General features: G+C 49.4%; 1 protein-coding gene across 1 annotated transcript in view; it reads right to left on the bottom strand.

Annotated features, from left to right (window-relative positions):
- Nucleotides 1–14280, bottom strand: part of Plb1 (phospholipase B1) — a 98870-nt gene that overhangs the window by 1391 nt on the left and 83199 nt on the right. Inside the window, exons 46-53 of the mRNA XM_052746199.1 lie at nucleotides 14128–14179; nucleotides 13152–13232; nucleotides 11656–11721; nucleotides 11131–11225; nucleotides 10079–10154; nucleotides 8891–8995; nucleotides 8378–8473; nucleotides 1104–1178 (exon numbers count right to left, since the gene is read on the bottom strand). Coding sequence (XP_052602159.1) covers nucleotides 1104–1178; nucleotides 8378–8473; nucleotides 8891–8995; nucleotides 10079–10154; nucleotides 11131–11225; nucleotides 11656–11721; nucleotides 13152–13232; nucleotides 14128–14179 — 646 coding nt within the window. The remainder of the gene's footprint in view (nucleotides 1–1103; nucleotides 1179–8377; nucleotides 8474–8890; nucleotides 8996–10078; nucleotides 10155–11130; nucleotides 11226–11655; nucleotides 11722–13151; nucleotides 13233–14127; nucleotides 14180–14280) is intronic.

The following is a 14280-nucleotide window of genomic DNA, read 5'->3' as shown; positions in this document are numbered from 1 at the left end:
TAAAAGAGTGCAACGACCTCCTTGCTGTGTGTCCTTGTAAATCTCCTTCACATTGTTCCTGAACCTTCCCTGTGAGGATGGGGGTCTCAAGTGATCAACACCCAGCTATGACCTCTTTGGTTTCCCACCAGCCTTTCCTTTCAAATGTGAGTTTGGAAGGTGGGGAGTTGGTAAGCTACTGTGGGAAGAGTCTTGGGGTGCTGGCTGATTGGGGTCTTTCCCCATCCCAGGAGTGTCTAGGGCTCAGGAAACGTCAAGGTAACAGGAGGCCTGGTCGTGTAGTGGAGTTAAGCACCCAAGTGGCAAGTGGATGGGAGGGCAGGCATCTGAGCCTGCTTCCTACCGCCCTCTTCCTAAACAAATCTCAAGCAACTGCTCTAGGGGCCTGGGTTGGGAGCTCCGATAAGCACCTGAGGACTATCCTCTCACTGTCCAGGAGGAAGATATGGAGAGGGTGCACACAGAAGAGGGAGCCCACCACAGGGAGATGTTTGCAGGCAGGGGCAGTAGACTAAGAAGATGGAGAGAAGTCCAGGGGATAAGGGAGCAATGGGGTCAGGAGGAGGTGGACATGTGCACAGGCCAAGTCCACAGCAAACAGGAGTAAACCACACATGCACACTACTGGGACTCCTCTGGGAAGTGGGTCCATTTGCCTTGGGTGTGAAGTGTGTAATAGCGGGAGGCAGGTGACCCCTCTGGGCAGCGGTGACCAGATAAGGATCCAACATCCTTGACAAGGCTGGGGTTACTTTACAGGACATTTCTAGAAGCAAGTGAAGGATGACGGAGGAGAGGAGAGCTGGAGGGATGGGGGGAGCAGACTGAGTCTTCACGGTCCCCTCCCTTCCCTGAGCTCCTAGCACAGGGCTGGGCACACTACACGATCCTCAAGTCCTTCTGAAGTAAAGTAGTTCGGGCATCTAGCCAGCACTGTCTAGCGTGACTCCTCTCTGCCACTGCGTTATTGGCTCCTGCTTCCCCTATGGTGTGGCCGTCAGAAGGGAAAGTTGTGATGCAGTTAGTGAGTGGCAGTATGTTTAAGTCCCGCCCCCACACATGCAGTCAACGTAGGGCAGGTGGGGTACTCATTGCTCACTCACAGGTGAAGGACACTTGAGTTTGGTTCGGCTGTATGTGAAGTTAGTGGAGGTCGTCTTGCGGCCCACTGGTTCCAGCTGGAAAGAGGAAAAAAAGATACCTTGATGGTGTGGAAAGCTGACCTTGATGGTGTGGAAAGCTGGGATCCGGCTTACATGGGATACTCTTTTGGAAGGGTGGGTTGCTAACATCTGCTGCACAGCATAGCTCCTCTGACTGGAGCTGACTTTTGACTCACAGGGAGAAAAGTCTGTCTGAATAGGGCAGGACCCCTGAGTTGATGCCTTTAGACTTACCCAGAAGGACCCCAGGGCCCCAGGAAAGAATGATGCGTCTGTTGTGAATCTCTTAAGATCTGGGACCAGAATGCCCACTGCCTCTCTACTCGTGGGTGGCAGTGACTGCAGACACTGTATCTTCAATTTTATCAAATGGTGATCATATTTACCAACTTATCCCAGTGTGTGCGGCTAGTCAGTTTCAGGAGAACTTTGAAAGCATATTGGTTACCATGACATCCTTACTACACTTGGCTTGCCAACCTTAAACTGGAATCTTCCTGGAACTGTTTTATGGGTTGTCACACAGATGAAAACATTGACTTGAAATATCCCAGGGAGCAGCTGTGGTTCAGTGGGGTGCTGTTAAAAGCTTCCATATCAGACTCTGGGAGAAGTAGCAGGAATATGACATACCCCTACCCTAGCAACTTTAGGTAGTCGTCTGTCCTGGGCGTGTGTCCCCAAAGGAGGAGAAGATCGGGCACTTTGAACTGGTCTGGCCTTTACCTACTGTGTGATTTGCTTCAGGTCTGTTCTTGGCCACCAAGCCCTGACAAACACAGGAAGTAAATACTCTCTCCATGCTGGTGACAGACCTGGGGCCTGATCTCACTGTCTTCTGTCTGAATGCCTTCCACACCCATTTCTTAGGAACTCCGAGGAATGGCTGTAGGCTTGGAAGAGATGAGCCATGAGCACATGCCAGAGCCCTGACTCAGTGGACAGTGACCATGCAGGGCCAGCCGGTTGCCTTCTCCAAGGCAGCAGGATGGCTGGTATTAACTGTGGTGGAATTTCTAGGGCATTTATTTTAGGGCTTCCAGAGAAATGGTGACATGGAAGCATCCATGGACTGGGATGGGTTATGGATGTAGATCTATTTCCACTTTCTCAGAGTCAAGGGAACACAACTGCACTCTAGCAAACAGAAGTGCTAGGGACAGAAGGAAGGTTAAAGGTCAGGTTGGCTGATTCCCAGGGCTGCTCTGAGAACTTACTGGCACAGAGGATGACGGTGACCCCGCGGGTTCAATGAGCCTCTATCAATTTCCTTTTCCTGTTGCTTCCCACCAGAGTGCATCTACTCCATCCTTAAGCCTCCATCACCTGGGCTGTTGTTATTGACTGATTTTTCGAGATAGGTTTTCTCTGTATAGTTTTGGTGCCTGTCCTGGGTCTCACTCTGTAGACCAGGCTGGCCTCAAACTCAGAGATCTGCCTGGCTCTGCCTCCTGAGTGCTGGGATTAAAGGCATGCGCCACCGCCACCTGGCTATTGTTATAGAGGCTATTGTTTTTGCAGTCAGCTATACTATATTCACAGAAAGTCCCTCCCTAACCTGCCCCTTGGTAGTTGGCCCTGTGATCTCTACTCCTCCCTTAGGGCATGTCAAGTTAATTCTCTGGTTTTCGAACACTTACGTTGGTTGCACTAAGGTCACTTTTCTGTCGTGGTTGCCATCTCACTCGGACTTTCCCATTTGAGCTCTTGCATGTGGCAGACCCCAATACCTCTGTGTCAATGTCTAGGAGGCAGCTCCCCCTTCCCATGTCCAAAACAGAACTCAATTTTCAAGTAGATGGATGTCTCTTTTGCTATTTGACCATCTGCTTAATGTCTTAGACCCCCAAACCCAGAAGCCTCTCCCTAGTCACCCCCCTCAGCCAGTTTTAAATACACCCCAGGATGATCACAGCTCTCCTCCATGGCTGTCACCCTGGACCCAGCCACGCTTTGATCCCAGCCCATGCCTGCACAGTGACTAGAGGGCAAAGTGGAACATGTCAGCCCCTTGTTTAAAACAGCCAAGGATGTGGCCCTTGCCTGTCTTTCTGAGCCTGGTTCCTGACCGCTGGAGCATCACACACTGGCCTGTATGTGCCTCGGAAGCTTCACGCTCATTCCTGACTCCATGCCACATGGCTCCTATTTCTTCTCCCTGGAACACTGTGGCCCAGACCTCTGCCTGCCTGGCAACCTCTTGACATTCAGGTCACAGGCCATCAGTGTCACCCCCACCACCACCCTATGTCCTCACCTCCCTGCTTTACTTCTTGTAAAGCTCAATGCAGTTGGTTGTACAGGACCTTGTGTTGGCCTAACTTGATTATCTTTTGTCTTTTCCTGGCCACACTGTTCACACTCCATGAGAGCAGGGATATTCTTTACTCTGTTATGTTTTTGGCACCTGGAACAGTACCTATCACGTAGTAGTGCTGGATAGTAGTTGATGAATGGAAGTCTGAGGGTCTTGAATGGAAATACTAAGAAGGAAAAAAGGCCTGGTGCAGCCCCAGGAAGTGGAGTTGTTTTTCTGGCACGGGCGCTGTGGGGTACCAATGATGCAGCCAATCTCAGGGCTTGGCAAGGCGCAGTGGAGGTGGCAGCCACTGGCCCAGGGAGGTAAAAGAGAGGTCCCTGGGGTAGCTTCCTCTTGAGTGTTTAGACTAGGCAAGGGAGTGAGACGCCCCTGCCTCCAAAACAAAAAACAAAAAAACCCAAGGTAAAAAGCCAGCGTGAAAGTGCAAAGGAAAGGCAGGGTCTCCTTAGTATGGTGGCCAGAGAAAGGGATTGGGACCAAGTCCCCAAAAGCCTTGTATGCTATGCCAAAGGTTCCTAACCTGTTTCCTTCCCATCTGTCATAGTGGCACATGACTTTAATCATAGCAGTTAGATCTGTCGGTTCTAGACCAGCTTCGTTATCTGGCCAGTCAGGGATATAGAGTGGGACCCTGTCTCAAAAGGAAGAAAGGAAAAGAGCAGCAACTCTGAGACCTACTCCAGACAAATTATCAATTATACATCAATGGATGTAGCTGTGTGTGCATAGGAGAACAGTTGCCCTCAAAGACCAGAAGGGCACCGGATCCCCTGGTGTCACAGGCAATTGTAAACTCCCTGTGTTGGATAGTTTTTTTTTTAATCAACTTGACATATGCTATAGTTGTCTGAGAAGAGGGAACCGCAATTGATAAAATACCTCCATAAGATTGGATTGTAGGCAAGCCTATGTATGGCACATTTTCTTAATGAGTGATTGATGTGGGGATGACCTTGCCCGTTGTGGGCAGTGCCCCTGGATGATAGGAGAAAGCAGGCTGAGCCAGCCAGTAAGCAGTGGTCCTCCAGGTTCCTGCTTGAGTTCATGCCCTGGCTTCCTTCATGGATGGGCTGAGCTGTGCTGTGAAACCGTAAGCTGAAATAAACCCCAAGTTTCTCTTAGGTTTCTCTTGTTGCTATAAAACATCATCCCCTGACACTGTCTGACATAGTTGGGAATTGAATTTGGGTTCTCTGCAAGAGCAGTATACACTCTTAAGCTATATGACAAGACATCTCCAGCCCCATTGCTATATTTTAAAAGTACTATTTCTGGAAGCTAACAAAGAGAGAAACAAATACATTGCAAATACGCAGCTGATCATTTGGGTAAAGAGAACATGCCCAGTACTCAGAAGGGCTCCTCCTGCACCTCCCCCTAATCCTGTTCACTCAAAGAGAGATCACCAGGAAAGACTTTTAAGGCCTTACAGTCAGCTGCTTGCCTTTGAGGTAGAGGGGTGTGTGTGTGTGTGTGCACATACTGTTAAAGTTTGCTTACTCTTGGTGTGTGAAAATACCCTAGCTTACGGATGTTCAATAGTTTGTTGATAGACGCTTGGTTACGTGTGTAGTGCTGCTATGAAAACTATAGTATGTATCTGTTTAGTGGACACTTGTATACTCTTCTCTCCAGGATAGAATTGGTGGGTCTCAGGAACTACACAGGCTCAGCATTGTTAGATAGATACACAAGAGCTTGTCGAAGTGGCTGTAAACACTCAACTACACTGAAAAGTCACCAGAGGACGGTCTAGGGAGATGGCTCCAGAGGATTGTCCTATGTAGCAGGGGCTGAGAACTGTTGTATAGTGGCTGTGAGTCTAGAGACAGGGATGCTGAGGAGGAGGAGGAGATGGGATTACAATTGGTGTAGTGTTTTTAGATAAGGGTATATTGTGTAGCAGTGGTGGAATAGGTCTCTAGAGGAAGAAGCGGATTATTAAGCCAGGAGAAGGCAAGAGATGTCGTGACATAAAGTACATTAGGTGCCCTGGGAACATCAGCCAAAGTACAGACACTATGTCATAAGACTAATTATGAGACATGAATTCACCGGCTGTATATGTGCTTATCAGGCTGGGAGTGGGAGGGAGCGAGGTTGGTGTTATGGCTGGGCCACCAGAGGAAGACATGGAAAACATGGACTCTTGTTTCGGCCAAGCCCCTATGTGAGCCTAGGCAAACTGGCTCATGTCTCCAGATCTCAGTTACAAAGTGTTCCGCCTGGATGGCCCCTCAGATCTGTTCCAGCTCTGACAGCCCATTTATCTGCTCTGACTCTAGGGGTGACATTCCAGGAAGACTGGAGAACTGGCAGAACGCTAGAGCCGTATGTCTGAGATGGTTTGGGATGAAAACATGGGACTCTGTAATTATTCCCCCAAATTATACAGGACAAGGGACAGTGGGGTAGTTCAGCTTTTTTTTTTTTTTAAATTTGGGGTCTGGCTGGGGAACCCAGGCTGTCTTGTGCTACCAGTGTTTTTTAACCATTTCCTCCTGCCTTCATGGAACAGAAGGCCCTAGAAAAGGTGCAAAGCGTGTTAATCCTCACAGCAGAGACCAATGGGCGTGGTTGTGTTTGAGCATCCATCTGGCTATTGAGCCTCAGGAGACCCTGAAGAGTCCCAGCTGTAAGCAGATGTGGCTTGATGGAAAAGCTGGGAAGGGAAGAGCAGGAACTTGGCTTTCCCCTCAGATCTTTGGGGGGGGAACATAAGACAGGAAACAGATTCCCATTCCATGAAGAGATGTTCAAAGAAAAAATGTCATGGGACTTCATCACTGAAGGACAGCTGTCCTTCAATAACAAAGTCACCAAAAGAAACAACTAGGAATTATGGTCTATTAACTTTGATTTCAAAAAAAACTTGTGCAAATGCCCAGGTCGAGAGTGCAGGCCCTTGGGAGATGGAGACAGAGAGAGTTCAAGGCCAAGCACGGCAACGTAGTGAGACATTCTTTTTAAAATAAAAGATGACTCCTGGGAATATAGCTCAGTGGCAGAGAGCTATATACATGTGATGCCCTCAGTTCAGTACCTAGTAAGAAAACAATGAAACACCCCCATCAAAGCCAGATACAGCTATAATTCTGGCATTTGGGAGGCAAGAATCAAGCCAGTCTGGGCTACAAGAACCAAGAAAATCAAGAGAAACTGAGGGAAGCAGGTGGAGGGAAACTCAGAGATTTTGGATGGCAATTGAGAATCTTGTGCTGAAAGGAGTATGATGGGAAGTTCTGGAACTGAGCAGACAGATGATGTCAATGGGAGGAAAACCCCAAAACAACACGAATGGAAGAAAGCTGAGTCTGCAATTAAATAGGCTTACATGGAACTTTGGTTGCTAGAGAGGAGGAGGTGATGTAGCTAGGGAGAAAGTCAATATTGTGAGCCAGCTGAGGAAGGCACCGGGCAACGTGGAATTGCTGACAGGTGTGGGAATATTTGCCCAGAGGTGGTTGGCACAGCCACCCTAGGCTTGAAACCGCAATAAAGAGCATGGGTGTAGATGGTTCAGTCACCATGGGAAACATGCAGGCCAGGGGGGTTTTGGGTTGCCGTGGAGCCTAGATCAAACGGCCGGGAAAGCGCTCCATTTGCTGAGTCAGATGATGTGGGCATCAGGGGTGATGGGTGAGGCACAAGGACACCTGCCCCTGGGGGCCCAGGACTGCATGTTCATTTCATAAGGTTCTCTCCCTCTCCAGTGGAAAGGACTGGACTAGGTCTCCACCGGGAAGAGCAGGCTGTGTGGATGTTGCCTTTATGGTGTCTATAGAAAAAGACTAGGTACTGAAGGGTAATGGGGCTGACATTTGTCTAAACCGATTACTGTGCCGACTATCATTATTTTACAGATGTTGATACAGATGTTGATACAGGTGAACAGAGAGACCATTTGCTCAAGGATGTACAGCTGGTACTCTCATCCAGTCTCAGTCTGACTGCAAAGCTACTCTCTTAGCAATGCCTAGGAAATGTCACAAGTGTGCAAATGTGTGTATAAATACATACACATCCTTTAAAAAGGTATGTGTACGTGGTGTGTATATGTAAGTAAAGGTGCTTACTGGCAAGCCTTCTGACCTGAGTTCAAGGCCCAGAAACCATATGGTGGAAGAGAACTGACTCCTACCAGTTGCTCTGACCCCCACGTAGATGCTGTGGTATGTGAACACACACACAATAAGTAAAACATTTTTCTTTTTCAGTGAGATAGCTCAGGAACTAAAAAGAAGCACTTGGCATCCAAGTCTGATGAGCTGAACTTGATCTCCGGAACCCACTGCTGTGGAGTAATCCTTTTGTACACTGTGAAGATGTGTTGCTCTCATTGTTAATAAAGAGCTGATTGGCCGATAGCTGGGCAGGAAGAGATTGGGCAGAAATGCCAAACTAGAGGACGCTGGGAAGAAGAAGGGCGGAGACAGGGAGACAAGCAAGATAAACATGCAGTGCTGAAAGAAGGCACCACCACGTGACAGAGGGTAGATAAGAAATACAGGTTAATAACTTGTAAGAGCTAGTTTGTATAAAGCCTAAGCTACTGGCTAAGAATCTATAATTAATAATAAATCTCTGTGTGGTTATTTGGGAGTGGGCTGCTGGGACAGAGCTGACTGGCGGGCCTGATGAAAAACTCTGCCTGCAACCCACAGTGGAAGGAGAGATTTGTGCTCTAATGTCCACATATTTCCACACTCAAATATATTAGGGGTTGAGCAGATGGCTCTGAGGGCAAGAACTTGCTGCTAAACCGTGCTAAGCATGAGGACCTGAATTCAAATTCCCAGAATCCACATGAAAAACCAACCAACCAACCATATCAGTAGTTTGTCCTCTTGTAGGAATGAGCCAATAGCCTGAGGTTGCCCCCTCGGCCACTTACCATGTTGTTCCAGAGGGCAATGGCCATCTCAGCATGCCCACGTTCTGAGAAGTGGAGACAGTCTTCAGAGAAGAAGGTCAGGTTCGTGCCCCCTAGCTGTGGGAAGAGATAAGGGGAGGTTACCCTCTGGACATGGTTGCCTGCTTCCCCTCCCAGCACGTGACACAGCATTTCCCATCCTTTTAATTCTGCTTCCGCCTGCTTCAGGTGCTGATGGAAAACCTCCTGGGTTTAGGGTTTTGTTTTTAGCAAGCATGAATTGTAGCTTCCCTAGCTCATCCCGGGCCTGGAATTGAAGATACGATGATTTTCCCATTCTGGGGCGGGAGCTAACTTGGTGGGGGTGCACTGCCTGGTCACAATTCATTTTATTGTTTCTAAGAATGTCTAAGTTCTAATCACACACACACGCACACAGAGTTGAAAAAAAAATTCCTTTGGGAGTCTTCCTAGAGCAAGATCATAAAAAACGAAGCTGCATTCAAAAGCTTCCTAGAAGCAGCTGCAGCTTACCTCAGTCAGCGGGATGAGGGTTTGCCGGAAGAAAGGCTGTACAATGACTGCAAAGTCCTCACGCTGCATGTACTGGGGCCAGAAGGAGAGCCCGGAGATGGCACTCTGCGGATGAAGAGGTTGTTCAACCCAACTGGCAAGGCTAGACAGGATCGACTTTAGCTGCCATGGGATGGTTGTGACAGGCGTGGACCCACCCTAGACCAAAGGAACTTAAAGGGACTCTGCTGGCCCACACATGGGTTCATCCTGCTTGTAACGAACACCCACATCTTTGGGGCCCTGTGCTGACCATCAGGATCAGAGTCAAGGAGCCCCGGTTAGAGAAGTTCTCCATTCACAGGCTCTATTAGCTTCATTCTCAAGAGGCTACATCTGAGCCGCTGATGACTTTGCATTGGCCATGGGTCTGGCTGCCCTCACTGCATGGGGAGTATCTCATCAGCTCTCGAAAAAATGCCTAAGAATGTAGGATGACCAGGGTAGAGAGCCTATGGGTTTTGAACTTAAGTATCAAAACATGGGATATTAAAAGGATTAAATTATAAGCACATATAATAAAGACTTCACGATTCATCTGGTAAATGGAGGCAAAAGCAGAAGGCGTGAGAAGCTCGAAGGTCCTTCTGGTGCAGACCTAACTTGATCTGGGGAGGCTGCTAAGGTAAAGAGGGAGTCACGGGGACTTCAAAGAGGAATATTACTTGCCTCATGAAGAGGGATTAGTCTGAAACAAGGCTTAAGGTAGGCTTATCCCAAAAGGGTAACATAGATGTGCAGAAGTATTAGGGGAGTAGACATCAGTAGGCTAAGTTTTCTGCTCCTGGGGAGGGGGAAGTGGAAGGAAGTGGGAGCCAGGTACACTAACCAGTCACCTCATAAAGGTTAGAGGTAAGGAAAGTGGCCTCTGCTGTGTGACGTCTACTGACGGCAAATCTGTCACTTGCTCAGGGCTGACCCTGAGCCAGCAGGCAAGGTTTCTTCCAGCTGTCCCTTTGAGATCTCCATGCCATCTTTCCCTGACCTTGGTATCCAATTTGCCCAGATAAATACTTTGAGAGAGAGGATCTACATTTTAGGGAGTCACTGGCTCTCAGCCAACCCCTGGTGCACACACAAGGTCTGAGTCGTCCTCAGAGCACAGCGTGGGTTCCCATCCTGGACGGGAGGAAGAGCGCCAGGACTGACCTGGAGGTTCCAGTTCACTTTTTTCAGCTCCTGCATCGCCATGGGGTTTTGAGCGTGTTTAAAACAACTGCAGTTCCTATGAGACAAGAAATCGTGCATTGGGGCTCCTTGGGGTGGCTCAGCTCTGCCCTCCTGACAGGAGTTTCTGCCCACAGGGAGCTGCCTGTGCTGCTCAATGGGTATGGAATGGGGCGGGGCTGGACATACAATTATCCCTACAAAATTTGGACCCAAGTCACCGAGCCCTAACTCAGGATTGAGGTTAAAAAAAAGGTGTGCCATGGCTGGGACCATCAACTTTCCCTAAAATCTCAAGTGCCGAACAAAGGCTTGGTCCCAATTTTTGGCACTATGGGGTGGTGGTAGATCCTTTAGGAGGTGTAGCCTACTTGAAGGAAGTAGTCACAGCTACAGCGAGAAATCCAAGGGTGTCTGTTTAAGGGTATTAGGGAGTTTGTTATGCTATAAACTGGGGAGAATAACTCATTAAACAAGATGGACAAAATTGTTGCAGAGTCCTGGAAGGCTGATGTCTTGATCCATGTTGCTCCTGCCGCCTGAGTCAGTCCACACCATCCAAGCCCACGAGGGCAAGAAGGGGCGAGCATACGTGCCCCTCAGGTCTTAAGCTAGCCCCGAGGCCATGCCCTAGGGGCTGGGGCCTCCAGGTCACAGGTGGAACAGGTACTCACCACATCTCCCTTTTCATCTAAATAAGAGAGTACTAACTTAACACAAAACTGTATACAGTAGGAACGACCCTGGGATTAAGAGTCCCTTGCGGCCGGGCGGTGGTGGCACACGCCTTTAATCCCAGCACTCGGGAGGCAGAGCCAGGCGGATCTCTGTGAGTTCGAGGCCAGCCTGGGCTACCAAGTGAGTTCCAGGAAAGGCGCAAAGCTACACAGAGAAACCCTGTCTCGAAAAACCAAAAAAAAAAAAAAAAAAAAAAGAGTCCCTTGCATTCTGGTTCTACAGGCACTTCCAAGGGTTTTCTAGGTCCCTGGCTTCCGGCCCTGCCCACCCCAGGCAACCATGCCCCGCACACTTACTGAACTGCCAGAGGCATGGCACACTTCCCGTCTTGGCCCTGGTGCAGGCCAGCCAGCTCCATGACTTCCACCACATTGATGAAAACCCTGGGAAGCTGCAGGAAGCAGAGGCATGGGTTTCCTGAGTTTGAGGTAGTGGGTTGGAAGCCTGGAGGACAGGTCTTCAGTCTAACCTTGCCCTCCCTGATATTACCAGAGAAGAAATGGACGCCCAGGGAGGGGGCCTATGTGATCGCACCGACTCTTTAGTACCTCACTTCATCGGGTAGGAAAGCTGAGACTCAGGGAAACCCCAGCGCTAATGAAAACCACAGTGCCTGCCTTCAGACTCAGGCCTGCCGGCTCCAGCAGGAGCTCTGTGCTAGGCCACTGTCCAGCTTCCAAGCCAGCTAGACGCTGTCCTGCAGGGAATTGAGTACAACTTGCCTAGATGTACCCAAGGAGGGGCCCTCCACACACGGCAGTCGTGGGAAAGCAGGGTTGTTTGCGGGACCAGGGAACAGACTGCTCACTGCCCATTCCTACCTTCTCATAAAGGATGTCCAAGGCCTGCTGGATGTGTTTGACATAGTCATTGGCTGAGTGGTTCTCCTGTAAAGGGAAAGGAGGTTCTCTGTAGATTTCTATTCTGGGAGGAAGAACCAGAGGGTGAACTGAGTGACTGCTGTCCCCAAGAGCCCTGCCTTCTTGCATTCTTGAGAGACCTAGTGGCGTCCTTTTTCATAAATATATGCTCTAAGGAGCAAAGCTGAAATTGTCTACATGAGAGGCATTTCCCCACATCACGTATCCACAGGAAGCTCTGGGTATCCACTGGTTTCCAGTGAATCCTACGATCCAAGACCCAGAAATATGGAAAGCCCTGCTGTGGGATACACTGTATGAAAATGTATTGCTTTGATTGGTGTAATAGAAAGCTGAATGGCCAACAGGTAGGAAGACGTTAGGTAGGACTTCTGGGGACAGAGGTGTCTTTGGAAAAAAGGGCAGAGTTGCCAGCCACAGAGAGGACTCTGGGAAGAAGGATGGAGTCACCAGCCCGATGGAGAAGAAATAGAAAGTACAAGATGGAAGAGAGGTAACGCCATGTGATAGAATATAGATTAATATAAATGGGTTAATTTAAGTTATAAGAGCTAGTAAGGAACGAACACAAGCTATAGGCCGAGCTTTCATAATTAATTAGAAGTCTCCATGTTATTATTTGTGGGCTGGCCGTCCCAATGAAAAAATATGATTATAAAGCTCTAGGGGTTAGGTCCTTCTTGCATACCCCAGGTCCCCAGTTCTGGGTAGTAAGGGAAAGGACTGAGGGAAGAGTCTAGAAGAGCTGAGCCTGTGTGAGGGAAGATAATCAGGCTCTCTGTGATCCACCAGGAGCTAAGAGCCACCCACCCACCCCCAACAGTGACTGTCAAACATTCTACAACATCTTCAGAGTCCTGGCCGAATAAAATACAGGATGTCCCCAGCTTAGAACAAGCTGTATTCTAGAAGGGACAGCTTGCAAAGGCTTGTAAGTCTGGACATGTTTCCCCACAGAGACACATCAGGAATGGGGTCAGCTCCCAGGCCAGCTGGCTGGGGTTGGCTGGTTAACTTATCACGGTCCTGAAGGACAGCGAGGACACTCTCAAGTGTGTGTCTATTTTTTTTCCCAATTCCATTTAGAAGATTGTATTGTCTCCCCTTCCAAGAGAGGGCAGACTCCAAACAGGCACAAGACAGAGAATCACTGGCCACCTGTCTACCAGAAAGTGCCATCTGTATGCCCCAAAGAGGCCACACCCCCAATGCGTGAAGACTGAGTCCTTCTAGACTTTTCTTCTGAATGGAGTGCCACTTCGGAAAAGCTAAGCCTCACTCTGTGTGAACCAGAGGCTGCCGGGGTAGAATCAAGTTCCTGGAACCCAGGCTAGTCTGACACTCTGCAGGGTGTATGTCAGAGTCCAGGGTGAGGAGGAGGCTGGGGGTCAGCAATTTCATTCTCGTGCCCCCAGTGGGGCTAGTCAGCAGCTTACCGAGTTCTCACAGTAATGACACAGGTCGTTGCCCCCAATGAGGAGTGTAACCAGCTTCCAGTCTTCCTCCAGGTTGATTGTCTGAGGGGACAGATCCTGAGTTTAAGGTCTGGGAACAATTGCTGGTGATATTAGTCATGCTATATGGTCAGCTGATTCTCAGGTATCTTTTTTGTATCACCCAGAGTATGAGGTGGTAACTCCTCTATTACTATGGTGCCCTGAGATGATGGGAGCTCCCCCGTAAGGTGTGTGTGTGTGTGTGTGTGTGTGTGTGTGTGTGTGTGTGTATATATATCTGCTCACACACAGGAGGCAGGCTACTTTCTCCCCTCAGATCCTCTTAAAATGTTAGAATGGACATGTCTCACATTTCCCCAAGCTCTTGAAAGGCCTCTTGGATTATCCTGCTCCTCAAACGTGATCTGAGGCGTTCAAAGGAGTTTGTGTCAAAAGATAGAGCCTGAAGACCAAGTCGGGGCTCTTAGGGCCTGAGTTCACGGAGGGAGAACCCAGCAGGGTCCGTACGGTGGGATAAAACCAGGAAGGCCCAGGAGCTGCGGTTCTCCACTCGGCCTCCACCATAAAAGGAGTCCCTCCAGGAGCCACAGTCCACAGCACAAGAACAGAGCATCCAAAAAAAGAGTTTAGTGAGATTCTGAAGGGCTGGGGATGGGGAAGGATTGGACCGGGCAGCCTATTTTTAGCACTTTGTGTTTATGTAAGAGGGCTCTGGGAAGCCAACTCTGGGATAAAGAGCCCGAGGCCTGTGATCTTGGCCAGCTCCCCGCCGCCGCCACCTCGTCCTCCTGCATCCAGCCCCGGGGCAGGGTGCCAGGCAGATCTCCTGTGAACTCCCTGGAAGATCACCTGAAGGCAAGCTGCGGGGACAGTCGAGGGGTTCATCAGGCCCTGCAGCTCCCCCCGGTTAAAGAGAAGAGCACCTTTCGGGGTGGGGGTGGGGCTCTGTACTCACAGGTGTGTCTTTCATTCTCTCCACCAGGGCCTGGGCCTGGGCCGGCATGTCCCTAGGGAGAAGGGAGAGACGTCACTATCAGAGTTGCTCGGGATGGCGGCCTTGAGCTGGACTCCAGAAAGACTAACCCCATGGAAGTCAGGCTTCCCGGTC

This window comes from Peromyscus californicus, unplaced genomic scaffold (assembly GCF_007827085.1).
Source record: "Peromyscus californicus insignis strain IS unplaced genomic scaffold, ASM782708v3 Scaffold_1__1_contigs__length_55948999, whole genome shotgun sequence".
NCBI lineage: Eukaryota > Metazoa > Chordata > Mammalia > Rodentia > Cricetidae > Peromyscus > Peromyscus californicus.
The sequence above is the reverse complement of the archived record's forward strand: the minus strand, read 5'-3'. Positions and strand labels throughout refer to the sequence as shown.